At 40.9% G+C, this 16,590-nt stretch overlaps 2 protein-coding genes across 2 annotated transcripts; one reads left to right on the forward strand and one right to left on the reverse strand.

Moving 5' to 3' along the window:
- Nucleotides 1–2,645: 2,645 nt before the first annotated feature.
- LOC143013545 (rho-related GTP-binding protein Rho6-like) lies at nt 2,646–9,110 on the reverse strand. The gene is made up of 5 exons (XM_076167219.1): nt 8,899–9,110; nt 8,296–8,383; nt 5,519–5,628; nt 5,238–5,372; nt 2,646–5,116 (listed from the first exon to the last, which is right to left on the reverse strand). Exons 1-5 carry the CDS (start codon nt 9,016–9,018, stop codon nt 4,871–4,873), a joined length of 699 nt encoding a protein of 232 aa, XP_076023334.1. The 5' UTR covers nt 9,019–9,110; the 3' UTR covers nt 2,646–4,870.
- Nucleotides 9,111–12,876: 3,766 nt separating this feature from the next.
- On the forward strand, nt 12,877–16,450 carry prim1 (DNA primase subunit 1). The gene is made up of 13 exons (XM_076166738.1): nt 12,877–13,098; nt 13,229–13,386; nt 13,483–13,589; nt 13,746–13,819; nt 13,909–14,045; nt 14,172–14,230; nt 14,371–14,480; nt 14,626–14,717; nt 14,812–14,944; nt 15,036–15,105; nt 15,179–15,291; nt 15,753–15,851; nt 15,937–16,450. The coding sequence occupies exons 1-13, from the start codon at nt 12,990–12,992 to the stop codon at nt 15,954–15,956; spliced, it is 1,281 nt and encodes a 426-aa protein (XP_076022853.1). The 5' UTR covers nt 12,877–12,989; the 3' UTR covers nt 15,957–16,450.
- The last annotated feature ends 140 nt before the right edge of the window (nt 16,451–16,590 follow it).

A 16,590-nucleotide genomic window follows, 5' to 3' on the forward strand; every position in this document is an offset into this window, starting at 1 on the left:
ACAGCCATACCCCCATTCTTGACATGTGCCCCAGCTCCCATCCCCCAATAGTCCCAGATGCCAGGCGAGGTTGCCTAATTAAACCGCTGGAGGAATATTCAGTGTTGACATGCCCTCAGGGTGTGCCAAACAGGACACGGGAGCATATATGGGGAGGGGAGGTCGGTACGTGAAGGCCAGCATGGGGGGTGGAGGAGTCTGGACTCCTCTGACACAAACACATGGGGACTTTATCAGTCCAGCAGACCTGAGCAGAGCCCACGCATATGTGAACTCTGCTCACCTGGCTGCACATGGGAACGGGCAGATAATGCGCTCAGTATACACATCACACACTGACACACATTTGTACACAGACACATACACGCACAAGGCCGTGCATGGTTGTCCTTGGCCACACAACACACACAACACACACACACATGGCTCATAGATAAACACATGAACATATAGTAAGTCCTTAATAGCAGAAGACTGCACCACTGTAGAAGATAAAGGGGGAATGGAGGGAATGATTGTTTCCATAAAGTGACACTTCAATATGAACAATCAGAGGAATTAGAATTTAATTAGAAAACAATATTAAGAATGAATGCATTGTAACTATTTTTATGCATGATGAAAGCATATATTTAAAAGCTGAAGAAGTGTTTCGATGTAGACAAATATACTGCTAGACTTATATGTAATGTATGTTGGCTGATGCCACATACAGACTGATGACCAACGTCACTCCTTCCTGCTCTGTTCACCAAGCTGAGCCAATCACATATAACCCCATCAAATTCAGAGTCCAGAGTTATGACAATGCCAGAGCAGCTGTGGCAAAACTCACTACTGCGTTTGTGTGTATGTGTGTGTGTGTGTGTGTGTGTATACATTAGGCGTCTGAGGGAATGGAACCTATATCTCATTCTGCAGATAGCTCATCTGTAACCAGGCAGCATAGCTTTGCAAACCCCTCCATCCTCCGCATAGGTTGTTTGTGTGAGACTTTGTGATTGTATGTATGTGTGTGTGTGGGTATGTGTCTGTGCAAGCTGCCATATCTGATAGATGATGTGCTTATGTGGTAATGAGCCACGCTGCTCGGCGTCCACTTTCTCTGACTCCCTGAGAGGGTTTCGGATGGCAGCCCACTTCCCTAAATCATCCTTCCTTCCTTCCTCCTTCCTGATCCAAATCCTCAACAGGCCCGCAGTCTTCAGCAGGCCTCGATCCATCCAGGGGAGACAGTACAAATTGCCCTGTGTCTAGACTGCACAGACCACCTGCCCCTGACCAGTTCATTAGTTAACATCAAATACGTCACTGTCATTCTTGTCACTGTTGGCCTGTAGTACAAATTCATTTTGAGGGATTGATTGATCCCCAGAAATTGTCCAGGATATGGTGTAGATTTCATCAATAAATCACCAACGCGGCTTTGTCAGAGGATAAGAAACAGTATGTAGCGTACAATTTACTGTTCTATCATTAGTTACCTTTTTGTCTATTAAACTATTTCTATCTATAACTAACTATTTTGTACTAGAGGTCTTTTATTTAATTCTATGTGTGTTGTAGAATTTTGTATTAGGGAAAGAAACAGAAAAAAAAATGAAAAAAATGATAAGAAAAGCAAAAAAAAGACAATCTAACCACTATTCCTCTACCTGTCTTTTTTCGAAAATAAGCATTGGATTTGGCAAGAGAAAAGACTTAGCTTGGACAGGTGATGACTTCCCACAATTAGTTCATCTCCTGTAGGATAAAGGCCACCAATCGCTGCCACATCCTGTGTCTGATATGTGAGGAATGGCAAACATTCAGACACTCCATCTATGTCATATTATCAGTGGACACAGTGTGACAGCAGGACGTAGCCGGAGAGATCCTGATAAGGCATGTGAAGACAAAGCAAATATAGTGAAAGAGATGGGGGAGGATGGTTGGTTACATAAGAAAAAAAGAGAAAAAACTCACACACAGCTTGGACAGTCACTGGCTTCTCAATATTAAGAGACAATCGAATAAATAGAGTGCAGCTCCTTATATGCAGATTTTAACAGCATTGTGTTATCTTCTTACTGCTCTATTTTGTAGAATTTCTCGTTTTTGCATTGAGCTGAAATGTGTGTATTTGCTTTATATTACATTACATTACGGTCATTTAGCAGACGCTTTTATCCAAAGCGACTTCCAATAATTATACAGCAGTTTGTAATTTTGTAGTTTATCAGGAGGACACATTGGGTTTTTCAATCTGATTTTCATTGTTATCTGTGTGTTAGTGAGGGCATGGAGTGAAAAATTGTGTCCTCTAACTTAGAATAAGCATCAACACTAGCAATCTCTCTCAAAACAAAATACACAATGTGCTGCCAAGCTATCAGGAATGATCTTACCTCACCCCAGCAGCCTTGAATCTGATTAATATCCACAGACAATCTTTTCCCTAAATTTGATACAGCAGGAGAGCCTTGGGGTCAAGAGGACTTCAAAAAAATTAAAAGCTGTGTTAAATAATTGTTATGTTCAAATGTGTGATATCTGTGCCGTTCTTTTCCTCTTGGCTGCTTCTTGTTGCAGATCAACAAAACATTTAATGGGTGTAAGTCAGAAAATAACATGGACCTGAAATTTAATTTAATTTTAGACATATTTATTCTTAAATAGATATTCAAGATGAAAAACAATAATCAATACGGAAGTCAACCAATTATTCAAACCATTACAGACATCTTACAGAAATTAGTTTTGCCTCAGCATGAATGTTTTTTTGACTTTTTTTAATAAACATTTTCATCAGGAAGAACATGAACAGGAAAACAAGTCTGTCTGCTGAAAATGACAGAGAGAGAACGAGAGAGAGAGCGCGAGAGAGACAGAGATAGAGAGAGAGAGAGAGAGAGAGAGAGAGAGAGAGAGAGAGAGAGAGAGAGAGAGAGAGAGAAGGTGGAATATTGGCTGCATTCAACAAAATGAAGCTCTTTTAAATGAGATCTAACAAGGATCCAAAACAAGACGCAGAGGTGAAATGATGACTGCAGAGATACAAAACCCAAGTTTAAATGCTATAATGTTTCCAAAAAGCCACACATGGGGGAAACAAATCCACATGGAGGTCTGGAGGTCCACTGCACCCTAAAATGTCCACAGCTGTGTTTTCTGTCTACTGCGACAAATAAAAGGTGAGGCGCCCTCTCACAGACATCCCTCTCTGTCTGAGAGACAGGAACTCCGCACACGCCTGCCCCTGCTCATACTGTTGCTAGGCAACACGTTAAAACTCCAGTGTTCTATACATCCTAAGGACTGTGGGCTTCTCTGTGCAGACCTACAAATCATCAGGTCTTCCATTAGCCGAGCTGTCAGCAGCCTCTAATGCAAGAAGACTCGGGTGAATACAAGAACATCAACAACTACATAAACAGCAAAGACAGCCACAAGCTATAGAAACACAAGGGGGAAAAGCTTCTTTTTTTAATGTAAAGGGGTCAAGATTAGTTTTCAGGGAAATTCAAGAAAGATCATGAAATGTTTTAAAAGCACAAGAAAAAAGGACAGAAAACTCATTTCATCGTCTGCAGACAGGGCCAGCCTGTTTCTATGATTCAATTCCAAATCCTCCTCTTGCCCAGCATCAGCTCGGGAAAATTTAATGTTACTGCGGCTATCCAGGCTGTAAACGGCAGCAGCAGAGGCTTCTCGGAGGAAAAATTCATCTGAACCCAGCACACAGAGCTCACTGAGGCAATGGCGAGGAGACCGACTTGACTCTTTACATTTAACAGTCCAAAGTTCATAGTTAATGACGATATAAACTGCCATGTATCCATTAGAATTATAAAAATGTTTACTAAGACTCGTTTTGGCACACTGAATACATCCACCCAGGCGGGCTGATGTAATAACAAATCCATGTTTCATATTTGGAGAAAGCTCACATTACATTTTCCGCCCCTCTGTCAGTGAGATCATGGATCACAGATGTAACACCACTAAGATGCAGGCTTGATGATGAATGAGCAAATGAAGCAATTAAGACCGCTGTGATCGGTAACGAAAGAGGTTCTGACAACAAACAACAAAAAAAACATTAGATACAAACGTCTTTAGTGTGTTTTGGTCACAGCATGACAGTTTTGGGGCTCGTGTGAATGCTGAGTCACATCGCATTGGTTCTCTAAAGCTCTTGGTTCATCCTCCCGCTGCCTTTGCAAATGAACACTCTGCTTGCCAAATCCCTCTCCTCTCCACTGCCAGCTTTAATTTCCTAAAGAAATACTGTCAAAGATCAATGGGGGGGGAGGAAAGTCTCTCAAGGACGGCAGTTTTAAAATTCCCAAAGCTGCGTTTCTCTTGATAGGCTTCCCTCTATCACTGTCACATTTTAAACTGCATCTTGTCATTCAGCCCGTTCTGTGACCTTAAGAGACGTTCTGAGAGAGACAGATGAATGCGAGAGGGCAAAGCTGTTGGAATTTCAAATGGTTTCATCAGGGTAATGCAATGTTTACAACCAGGGGGAAAGAAAGGGAGCTGACCTTATTTAAGACATCTCTCTCACAGCAACCTTTATGTGAGGAATCAGCACAGATCCACACCTTAAAGTGCCTGCTGTGCTCTCTGTGTACAGGTGTGCAAGATCACTTTATGTCAAAACAGAATATATTTTTCACTCTGCATCCGCATGTTATAATCAAAATACCAATATCATGTTTGAATAGAGGGAATGTAACTATCTTGATGAAGATGTTGGACCAGGAGTTTTGGGGAAAGCAGAGAGATGCTTTGCAGAAATCCAGATTATAGTTCTTTCCCTTGCACACCCTGCACTCCTGCCCAACTGATAAAAGTCTGCTTGTCCACATGATCTTAGCAGCATTCACATGATGGTGCAGCTCTTGGACTTGTCCTTGCTGAAGGAGGAGGAGAGGAGCTCTGTCTTGCTGGGCAGGTGTAGGAGTCTCTTGGAGAGGCGGCGCACAGGACTGGGTTTATTGGCAGGCTGCAGTTTGTTCATGCAGGCCAGACCTGCTGTACGGAAAACACTGTGGATGCTCTTCTCTGATGTAAAGGCTGAGCACTCCAGGTAAGCCTCTGCTCCCACCTGCTTGGCCAAGGAAGAGCCCTGCAGTGTGAAGGACAAGTTGAGAATACTGCATGTTAAATGTTTATGAGCTAGAGCGGATCAAAAGAACAGATGTAGTGAGATAACAAGCGGAACAACGGGTGAAGGAAAAAGAACAAACCTGTTCATGTGAGATGGGGGTCTGCTTCTGATTGGAGAGCTCCATGCGTGTGCATATGTCTGTGCGCAGGTCTGTCTTACAGCCTATTAGAAGGATCCGTGTGCTGGGGCAGAAGTCCTGGATCTCTGCTTTCCACTGCAAAGAAAAAAAAAGCATCATTTAATGAGTTAAGTGGGTGATAAATAGCTGATTTAACACACAGTTTACACAGCAGATGAGGAGGTGGGCAGATTGTGGATCACGCAAGCCACCACTGAGGAAGAAGTAATGGCTGCCCAAACCTTTTTCAGTGCGCTGTCGACTGTATCTGGTCGGCTGATGTCAAAGCACAAGAGCACTGCGTCTGAGTCACTGTAGCACAGCGGCCTGACGTTGTCATAGTACGGAGAACCTGAAGGCACACAACACACAGCACAGTCAGGAGAAACACTGGAGTGGAGCTGAGGGCCAACTGGCCACAATGTTGTGAAAAAGTAACAGCACAGAAGCCAAACTCCCTCCACAAGTAACTATGACAACAATCGAGATAAGCCATGTGTGAAGCGCTGAAATAAAGTAGCTGTGCCACACAGGTAGAAATCACTAACACACACACACACACACACACACACACACACACACACATCTGCCAAAGTAATGAGAGCAAATCATTTATGTTGATTTTATAGTAAGAGGAAATCAAATTTGAGTCCAAACCTAGACAAGAAGAAGAACAAGGTTAGATTGATTTACACTTCAGATGGGCTACAGCTGTCTACATCAGGCAGCACATATTTCAGACATCATCTATGATTCTACATAATACAGATATTAATTACAAAAATAATAAAGCAGAACTACAGAGACGATTCAAGCTAATTGAGCTGTATGCCCTCAAGGAATAAGAAGCATCCTCTTCTTATTCCTTCTTCCACACACAGCCCTGCAGCCTGTGGTAATGTTAAAGCCACTGTGTAAACACTTCTTATCCACTAATAAAGAGCTCTTTAAACTGATGACACACATACTGCATAGGAAGCTGTTTTTTTTTTTTTAAATAATCCACACAGGAGTTCACCTCACACTCAGGAAGCCTCCTGTGCTAAAAACAGGCTGACAGGACGTCCGCTCCTACTATTGTCTCTCCACTGCTGCCTAATCACTCATCACAGGCCAACACTAAGAATTAATATCCTACCGCAGGCTTCTGGGACTAAATAAAGACCAGGAGCTCTCCTTGCAAAAACACGAGATAATTATATCAGGAAAAGACAGAATAAGAGGGAGATAACAATCATGTCAACAATCAAAACAATCATTTGAAACTGTTACAAGTCTCCTGGGGTGTGAATACAAATGAAAACTATTTGTATTTATGTCGATGGTATTGCTATATATTGCCAAACATTACAGCAATTCACAAACTCCAGTTGATGTACTCGGTTTAACTTCAATCTGGAAATTTCAGTTAGATGATTTGTTTTAGAAATAGAGTTTGAAATCAAAGTGTAGCCTGGCAAACAGATCTTTAGGGTGATGTAAGGCCTGTGAAAGAGGAGGCGGAGAGATCTGAGAAGGAGGAGAGACTCAACTTTTAGCACCCACCACCACCCACACATCACGAGCCCCTGACATGGATACACAAACCACACACACAGACACACACACACACAGATACACACAAAACCCTTTTAGTGGAATAATTACAAGTTGATCTAGTGAGACTGCAATTTATGTTCAGGATTGGAAGTGATCTTAAGGGATTGAGGCTATTTTAAACCAAACAGACTGACAAGATGAGAGATCTTCTGGTGAAAGAAGAGTGTTTGAAAAATGTGTGATAAGGGGGAAAGGAACTCAAAGTGAAGATTGGCCACAGGGAGTTGTGTTTGTGTGTATATGTTGAAAATGTAAATGCTGTTATGCAACGTTTCCTCTGGAAAGGGGGACTGTCCTGAAAGTTATTACTCTGTGGGAGATAAACAGACAAACCTACAGCATAGTTGACTGGTGATTCTGGTTACATAAGAGCTTTTTTTAGGTAGCACAAACACACACACACACACCATAAGTCAGCAGGGAGGTCATGCTTTTCTCTCTCTCTCTCGGTATCCCTCATTTGCACCTTCTGTTCGCATGTCACACACATACAGGTACACACACCTACACACACACACACACACACACACACAGAGAGAGACTTCCACCTCCTGCACAGCCAGGCATCCCCCTTTCCCTCTGAAACAACCCCTCTGCAGGACAACTGGCACCGACCCACCTGCTCACAAGCCTTCAGTCTGTGCTGTTACCAAACCAATCCATCCCGCTAACAGACTAGACTGCCTTTTAGTGATTGGTTGGTTGGTTTACGTAATTGTTCCGTGTATGTTAGAGTGTCATTATGTCACTGGGTCACAGCGATTCATCCAATCTATAGGTTTATGTAAATACGTCTTTCACATCCTCCACATAGGTTGAAACTGGGCTCACACCATTAAGGACCATATGTCTAATCACAGCTTTAATGAAATTGGATGTGAGACTGAAATTAAACACATGTCACACATTTGTGGGCCCCTCAGTGGTCCAGACCTGAAGGCATCTGCCATGTTTGCTTTATGTTGTTGTTGCTCCATGCGTTGTTGTTTCTTTCACTACCTACACCACTTTGCCTGGGAGATCTATAAACAGATTTCACACGTGGGGGGAAAGCTGCTGAACTGCATTAAACAGGATCTACAGATAGTAATGTATGTGTAAACAGCAACACTGACTCAGTAAAACTATGAGCAAGACAGAGCTTCTTTTACACTTCTTGTTACTTGACTCTAAGCTGGGTGGATTCTTCAGAGGGTGGGTGGGTAAACAAAGGGTTCACAAATCAGCCCCAGAGCTATAATGAAACTCTGTGTTTCATTTGCTCAAGCACAAACCTTCGGCCAGTAATATTTCAAAATAGCAGGAAATCAATGATAGAGGAGAAGACTTTACATTGCATTTCTCTTCCAATATTCATCCTAACTGCAATATACACTTCTATTAAAGTCTGTGCAGGTTAGTAGCAGAGCTTAAATCCTACCTGATGTGTCCCAAAGGCTGAGCTCAACGCGCTGCTCTTCAAGCTCCTGACAGACTGTGTAGTTTTCAAACACAGTAGGAACGTACGTCTGGAAATGGACAAGAAACATCCATTTGTTATTCATTACAGTTTGAGAATGACTTTTATCATTCTGACACGTTTTTACTATCTATAGCTCCATTACAAGATTTAAAACCAGTTATTCATTGATGATGAATCTATAGATTTCCCAGCAAACAATTTAATAATTTCATACATCAGCTTCCACAAGTTAGTCTGGCCCAGCAGCTACAAAATCACAAGTATTCACTTTATAATTATACAGAATGAAGACCGACATTTATGAATAGAAAGAAGAAATGCATTTCAATATCAGAATAATTAACCTCCTCTAATTATCAATTAATCTTTTCAATAATAATGTCACTGAACTGCAATGCACAGATACACTTCAATAATCAATAATAATGTATAACTCTGTCAGAAACATGGATATGTACGCTAACTACGAATATTGTGGAAATATTAAAGTCGTTATTCCTTCAGATAAAAATGTACATATAACTTAAATCATCATTGTTTCATTATTGATGAGCCTCATACCTCTGGGTAGCAGTCCTTGGCTAAGACTTGTAACATTGCTGTTTTACCGCAATGGACGTCCCCAACCAGCACTAGTTTACACCTCGCTACAAACGGCTGGGTGAGTCTTCTTTCCTTCATGGCGGAAATAAAATGAAACTACCAAACAGAACCGAGGAGAGCGTATAAATCAACTTAGATCCTCTGCGTAGAGAATCTTGCAGAGATGGAGACAGAGATGAACCGACTGACAGACATTGAGGCACTGCGGGGCTTTATAGCGGCGTGCCGAGCGGAGGAGGGGCGGGCACGGCGCGCGCACATGCACGAGAAAATTAGATGCTTGCAGGATGTGAATCGAAAAACGCACTCACAAAAGAATTCCTACTTTATTTTAAAACGCATGTAAAAAGGAATTATATTAGAGCTTTACTTTCAAGAGTGCACCTCTGATTTATGAATTAAATTCGAGGTGAATTTACTAAGAGTTTGTTTGCGTTTGTGAGCGTGCCAATTCATCATGTGCCTACAGATGTTAGTGATGTAAACAATCCTGCACTATAAACAAACTGTTACTAAACTACTCTAGGCTAAAGTTATGGTGTTGATCCTTGCATGCCATTCCCCTGCACTCGGTGATAACAATGGTACAACAAAGGGAAGTTGTTTATTTTGGATATATAACATTAACATACTTCCCAATGTTGCAGCTGCTGTTTGGTAAAGGAACTTGACTGGCCAACACAGAGCTGGGACACCAACTCCTCCCAACGTCTTTGGGATGATTTGGAATGCAGACTCCCAGTCAGGCCTTGTCACCCAACATCAATGGAGACCTCAATGCTGTCATGTGGCTAAATGGAAGGAAATCCCTGCAGTCATGTTCCAAAATCTATGCAGGAATTCAAGCGGGACTCAATTAATGCCCATGTTTTTCAAATTTTTCAGCAACACGTTGATGTGCCTCCCTTTTCCTCTCCCCCTTACAAGGGCAGTTAGTTGGAAATTGGAAATTAGCTGGATTCATTGAGACTCTGGAATGCTGAGAATCAACCCACCCAGAGTCTCGATGGTGATATCTCTAATCCAGTTTTTGTTTTGGTTGTGGGGTGGAGTAGAACATACTGTTCACAGATTGTGCCGTGGAGGTATTTTAAGACATAATGACAACAATTCAAACCTCTTAATAAATACACACTTTTTTAATAACCACCCTCTCTTAATTCATTCTGAAGCTCAGTCTCAAGTAATTTTGGTCAAATAATGAAAATGATCGAAGGATCTCAATTTGTTGAAATGAGGGAACTAGGTGAAGAAGTATACAGTATATCATGTGAAATGTGGTGTGTATATATAGGAGCAATGTGGTTGTGCCAATACAATATGTGCCATGTTGTTTTTACATTTCCACGTGTGAAATATGACTGCATACTGTATGATATAGTGAATGTTTTACAATCAGTAGAGTCTAGCACAGCCTTCCAACTCCAAATAGATAACAGATGGATTCATCAGTCTGGAGAATAACATAGAATCCAGTGTCAGCCATTTAGAGAGGAAGTGGAGCATGACGGCATGTGCACTACATAAATGGAGACAACTGCTCAACTGTCACGGCTGCTCTCTGATGCCATTAATGTATAGAGTGAAATGTTGAATGGGGAAATCAGTTGCACCTGCTGCCTGGTGCAGCGCAACACAAAAGCAGATGGATCTCTCTGTGTGATTTTTAACACGTCATTATCTCTGTGCTGTTTTCCCTCGCCTTATTCACATTCACACCAGCATACATTAAGAACATGCAAATATTGATAGTCCCGGCACTCACACACTCACACCCTTGCACTAAATGCTTTCACTTCTTCATGCTCCAGTTCTCCATCTTTGTGGTTTTAGTATATCTTCATGTGTGACTTTCCAGCTCAGTAACATAAGCAGGTTTGTATGACGGAACCTTGCCTCTACCTTTTTAATTTTAACAATCATTTACACACTTTCCTTCTTTTTTTTAACACATACAGAACTTTATCATATTTGATCATTGTTGGAGAGTAAGTGAGCCTTATAATGTGGACATTCACGTAATTGTGGATGCCTCAGAATTACACAATGTATATTTTGTCTTTTGAAGAGACATAACCATGCATCATGTGGTGAATTTGTTTGTGTAAATACAGAATATGGTTGCAGATCATGGTCAGTATTTTCCTGATGAATAGTGAGAGTGACAAATTTTCTTAACCTTAAGATGCAATGACCTTTGTGTAATGCTTTGGTAGAGCTCACTTCCTGCCCTATAGTGCAGGCCAACATGCTCCATGAGCACCTGGCGACTGTCTGACCTACATTTATTGTACATAGTGCTGTAACATTTTCCCTCCATGCTTAACTTCACCCGACTCGCCCCATGACATTTATTGTTGTCTGTGTGTGTTAGAGGTAACTAAACATTTTTGAAGTACTTTGAAGTATTTTCATGCTTGAAGCACCTTGAAGCAAGCATGAAATATTTTACCTGACCTGAATGCATACAAATGCATCCCCTCAACCGAGATACATCTGATGGAGAAGAAAAACTATTCATCTCAGTTTCTAGGTAAAGACTTTGTGTCTATTATATGTATGTAGACATACTGTAGACTTATATTTGTATGCATGATGAAGCTACGTTATGTGCATTAATCTCAAAGCTGTTACCATGCTGAGGATATCAAATGCCAAATCCATTGAAATCATTTCAAGACATCTGCCTAATTTTTCTTAGCTTACCACACACTCAACACAAACAGCACGATTACATGAAAATATAAATGCTCGGCCAAAAATATATAAAGAACTCTGCTATTCCTTACAGACAAATAATTTGCATAATTCAAGTGAGATGTGGTTGAGAGCACTTGCACTATGCAAATTAGGCTATGATTAAATAATATTACCATATTCACAAGTGTAATCACGAAGTGGAAATGTATTGGCAATGTTGGTCTATTAATTTCTCTTGAGCACGCCACAGTTGACTCATGCTACAAAGAAGAACCTACTAGTTCACTGCGAGTATGGAGCAGAGGGATTTGGCTTGATAGACAGAATTAAAGGGCCATGAACTGATTGAACGAACACTTCATTGCCTGGGTGGCATCTTTATCATAAGTGTGGTAACTGTTCAGAGCTCTCATGGCTGAACAGTCCTTTAGCTCTCAGCCCTCAGGGTGAACAGCTCCAATTTAGACAGTTGGAGTCTGGCAGACTGAAAAAACAACCACATTGCTACATCATTGACTGTAAAAAGCATAGATGGTTAAAGGAAAACATATAGGCACCACACAAATCTGCCTGTGATTACTTTTCACTGCATTATACAGTACGTGAGTCAAACTACATTATTACATCTATAGAATGATAACATTTGAACATGATTAATAAAAGGTTGAGTTAGTAATATTTCCCGGCGTACTGGTCATGTCATACTTTATAGAATATATGGAAATCACTCAGCATCTCTGGATCTAGGTGCACAACACGTAAAATTAATTAAGTTGTGCTGCCCTCTAAAGGTGGAAGTTAAGAAATGCAATCTAAACACGACCCAGAATGCCAGGAAGATGTTCAGCGATCTTTATATTTGGAGGGGTACGAGTCTAATCCTTCTGTAAATCATTAATTATCTGTATTTAAATCATCCTGTTGGTTAAAACGGCCAATACAGTCCCTCATTAGAGTGATAGGGCATGATTGACTACATATCCCATGATCCTCTTCTTATCCGCTGACACTTCCGCCTTTCTCATTCGGTCTAGGACAATTATTTCAAGGTTAAGTCAAACTTAAAGTCAACCAAGAATAGAGCGGTTTGTACTGACAATGCCGAGAACTTAGCCATTACACAGTTTAACTAATTTCTCCATTTTCACCATGACAATAATTTGTGAAGATGGTTATTTTCAACCAACGGGTTTGCTACCGGACGTGACGTCACGCCCGTCACGTCACATTTCCTCCCATCCTTGACTTTTCGCGCGCGCTCCCCGCTGTAAAACAACACACTGTGGTGTAGCTACAGCAGTTAGCTTTTTCTGGCCATTTTCTCCGATTTTAACCGCATTTCAACCATTATGCCCTCGTCAGATTATGACCCGGCTATTTTACCAGACTTATTACCACTGTATTACAGGCGGCTGTTCCCTTTCGCTCAGTATTATCGCTGGCTGAACTATGGAGGAGGTGAGTGTCGTGTTTAGGGCTGCTTGTTGTCATTTGTTGACATCCAGACTAGTATCCAGTACTTTACTGCCCCAGATTGACTGAATCACTCAACAACAGTAGAAAAGTATGCTTTCTTTTCTGATCTCAGTCCAGAAGAATTACTTCCAGAATCGAGAATTCTCCTTCACACTCAAAGATGACATCTACGTGCGCTACCAGTCTTTCACCACACAGAGCGAGCTGGAGAAGGAAATGCAGAAGATGAATCCGTATAAGATCGACGTTGGAGCCGTGTACAGTCACAGGGTAAGAGTGATCCTTGCAGATTCTGGAGGTAAACTTCTGCCCGAGCAGGTACGTGGACTAGGTTGGAGCACTGACACCGTTGCTTGTCATTCACAGCCCAACCAACACAACACTGTGAAGTCTGGTACCTTCCAGGCCCTGGAGAAGGAGCTGGTGTTTGATATCGATATGACAGATTATGATGATGTCAGGAGCTGTTGCAGGTAGCTGGATTGTTGTTCATTTACACAACACTGGTACAGTAACAAACTGATGTCTATCACAGAAGTCCAGTGCATTCTAACAGTATCTTGTTATTGAAATGAAAACGTCAATATTCAGTTCACAAGTGCAATGATGGTACAATATTCTTCTTCCAGTGCTGCAGACATTTGTTCCAAGTGCTGGACCCTGATGACCATTGCTATTCACATCCTGGATCGAGCACTTCGTGGTGCGTTTTCCATTGACTTATCTATTATTTCCTTTTTTTTCAATTTGAGAAGTAATTCCACTTACACTTTACTCTCTGGGATATTCCAGAGGATTTTGGTTTCCAGCACCTGCTGTGGGTTTATTCTGGCAGGAGAGGAGTGCATTGCTGGGTGTGTGATGAAGCTGCCAGGAAGCTCTCTGTAGCTGCACGCTCTGCAGTGGCAGAATACCTCAGCCTGGTCAAGGTAAGCTTACTCTAGATGAGGACAGGCCGTCTGGGTTTTCACACATTTTTGATTGATTGCTCTAGGCTGCTTTATCAAATAGATCAGGATTTTTGACATGCTGCTCCATTAACTGTTGTGTTATAGGGTGGTGATGAGACAATCAGGAAAGTAGTGTTGACAGATCCAATTCATCCTTTTATCAGGTAAGAACTTGACTCTTCTTTCAGTAAGGATCCAATTCAAACTGTGTGTTTTGTTTTGATAAGTTTACTGTTACTGCACTTGTTGCTGCCATACGGTTTCTGACCTCTGTGTATTTAGAATCTGTCTGTAATCTCAACAGGGAGTCTTTGTCAGTGGTGGAGCGCTACTTTCCCCAGTATGCACTGCACCAACAGAACATACTGAGCAACAAGGACACTGTAGATAAAGTGCTGGCACTTGTACCTGAAGATATCCTTTTCATAATATGCTGCATTATTCTGTTATGAGAACATGCACTAGGCTAATATTGACTTACAGTATCTTTTGTCTGGATTTTCACTGTGAGAAAGGAGTTTCTGAAAATGATCGAAACTGACCTTAACTCAGTCCTTACATGTTAGAAAAGAACTTCTGCAGTACTTCCAAAATGAGAAGAAGCCTGAGAAACGCTGGGCGTTCCTAGAGGACTTAGCCAAAAAGAAACAGGTTGGTAATTCTGCCTCTGATGCACACTTGTTTAGTCATTAGTTTTTACACATTATAGCATTAGGGCACATGACATTTACCTTTCATCCTTCAGACCACTTTCAAGAAGGGTTACCATTTCGAGAAAGAAATCAAGTTGCAGTACTGTTACCCACGGCTTGATGTCAATGTCAGTAAAGGAGTGAACCATTTGCTGAAGAGCCCCTTCAGCATCCATCCCAAAACAGGTAAACAATCTACTGAGGTAACATTTTGTTGGCAGAATGAATGCAACAGTGACAGAAGGTTGAGTCACTTCTATCTTCTAACTCCCTCCAGGGCGCATTTCTGTTCCCATTGACTTAAGTCAACTAGATGAGTTTGATCCTCTTGCTGTGCCAACCATCAGGTGAGTAAGAACGTGAATTCCCACAATGCCCTGTTTTGTATGTTTTTTTAATTAATGTTGTTACTTTTCCCAGTATGATCTGTGACGAGCTGGACAGACCCAGAGCAGGTGAAGAGGAAGAAAAGGAGGAGGACATCAAGGAGAAGGACAATGAGAAGGATGCAGCTGAGAGACGGAAGATTAGAGGTACTAGTGACTGGGAATAAAATGGAAGACACACACACATCAAACTGAGATTATCCTCTGGACAATGACCATTCCACATTAACCCCTGAAGAGGGTTTGTTTTCAAATGTTCAGAAATTCAATATTACTATCTATTATTATTATCATTTAAAATCTAAGATATCAAAAGCACGACTTTAATTAGTTATAAAATTGTTTTAATCAGGTGGCCTTTTTCAATGAACTAATTAGGGATGGAATGGTAATTGGTGTGTGTAGTGTAAGTGTGATTGAGAGAATAAAATGGCTGGTAATAATTTACAATGATCACTGGACAGGAGCTCCAAAATGAATGTTCTTGCATTATTATCTCTGACTATCATCATAAATAGCAGGAACTGTAATTGTAGAATTAACAAACCCACCTAAGTATCATTGAGCACCTACAGAGCTCTAAATGTCACTGATCATTTCTTTTTCAGACTACAAGAGAACAAGCCTGGCCGAGTATGTGAAACACTTTGATCAGTTTCTGGAGGGATTGGCTCACTCCCGTAAAGGAGAGCTTCTTAAAAAGAGTGGTAAGTTTTGTTTTTTGCTTCAGTTGGTGAAATGAGAAATAAATCATTTTATTCCGTCATTTAACCAATGTTTTCTGCCCTTCAGATCTTCAGAAGGACTTCTGAACTGGATCGAGAATCACAATGAGACATGATGGTCCTTGTGCATAGCTGTGTTGTACTTATGGTGGTGTTAGATAAATATCATTCTTGTGCTTTGTAATGTGGTGGAGTGCCAGCAAATTAATTTCATTTTATTTTTGTTTTGTTATGCTCTTACATTTTTTACAAATTATACATCCATAAATAAAACTGTTAACTTAATCATGTTGTGTTCTATGTGTTGTGTACTTTAGTCCACATACATGCATTTCTCTTTCTTTTTTCTTTTTCTTTTTTCGAAGCAGAGGTGTCTATAAATGTATTGTTTTATATTTACCAGCAGCAGAGAGCAACAAAAAAACGGGAAAGGGAACCTTTCATTGAAGGTTTCATCTAGGTGACCCTGTAGATGGCATTATTTACCTCTGTTTCAACCTGACTGACAACCACACAGAAACTACAAATCATAAACATGATTCTTCTGTAGCATTTTTCTTTGACCCTCTGTACATGTGTTGAAATTTAAGGTATATGGAATGTTAACTTCTTTTTCCTTAAATCTTCTGAATTTCAAGGTCTTGTTTCTTTGGACAGTTATTACTCTCAAGTCTCAATATGTTAATGCAGCATTACAGACGGTCAGTGTATTTGTTTTGTT

The sequence above is a fragment of the Genypterus blacodes genome, unplaced genomic scaffold (assembly GCF_046128005.1).
Source record: "Genypterus blacodes isolate CSIRO-AG114 ecotype Tasmania unplaced genomic scaffold, CSIRO-AGI_Gbla_v1 ptg000156l_1, whole genome shotgun sequence".
NCBI classification, from domain to species: Eukaryota; Metazoa; Chordata; class Actinopteri; order Ophidiiformes; family Ophidiidae; genus Genypterus; species Genypterus blacodes.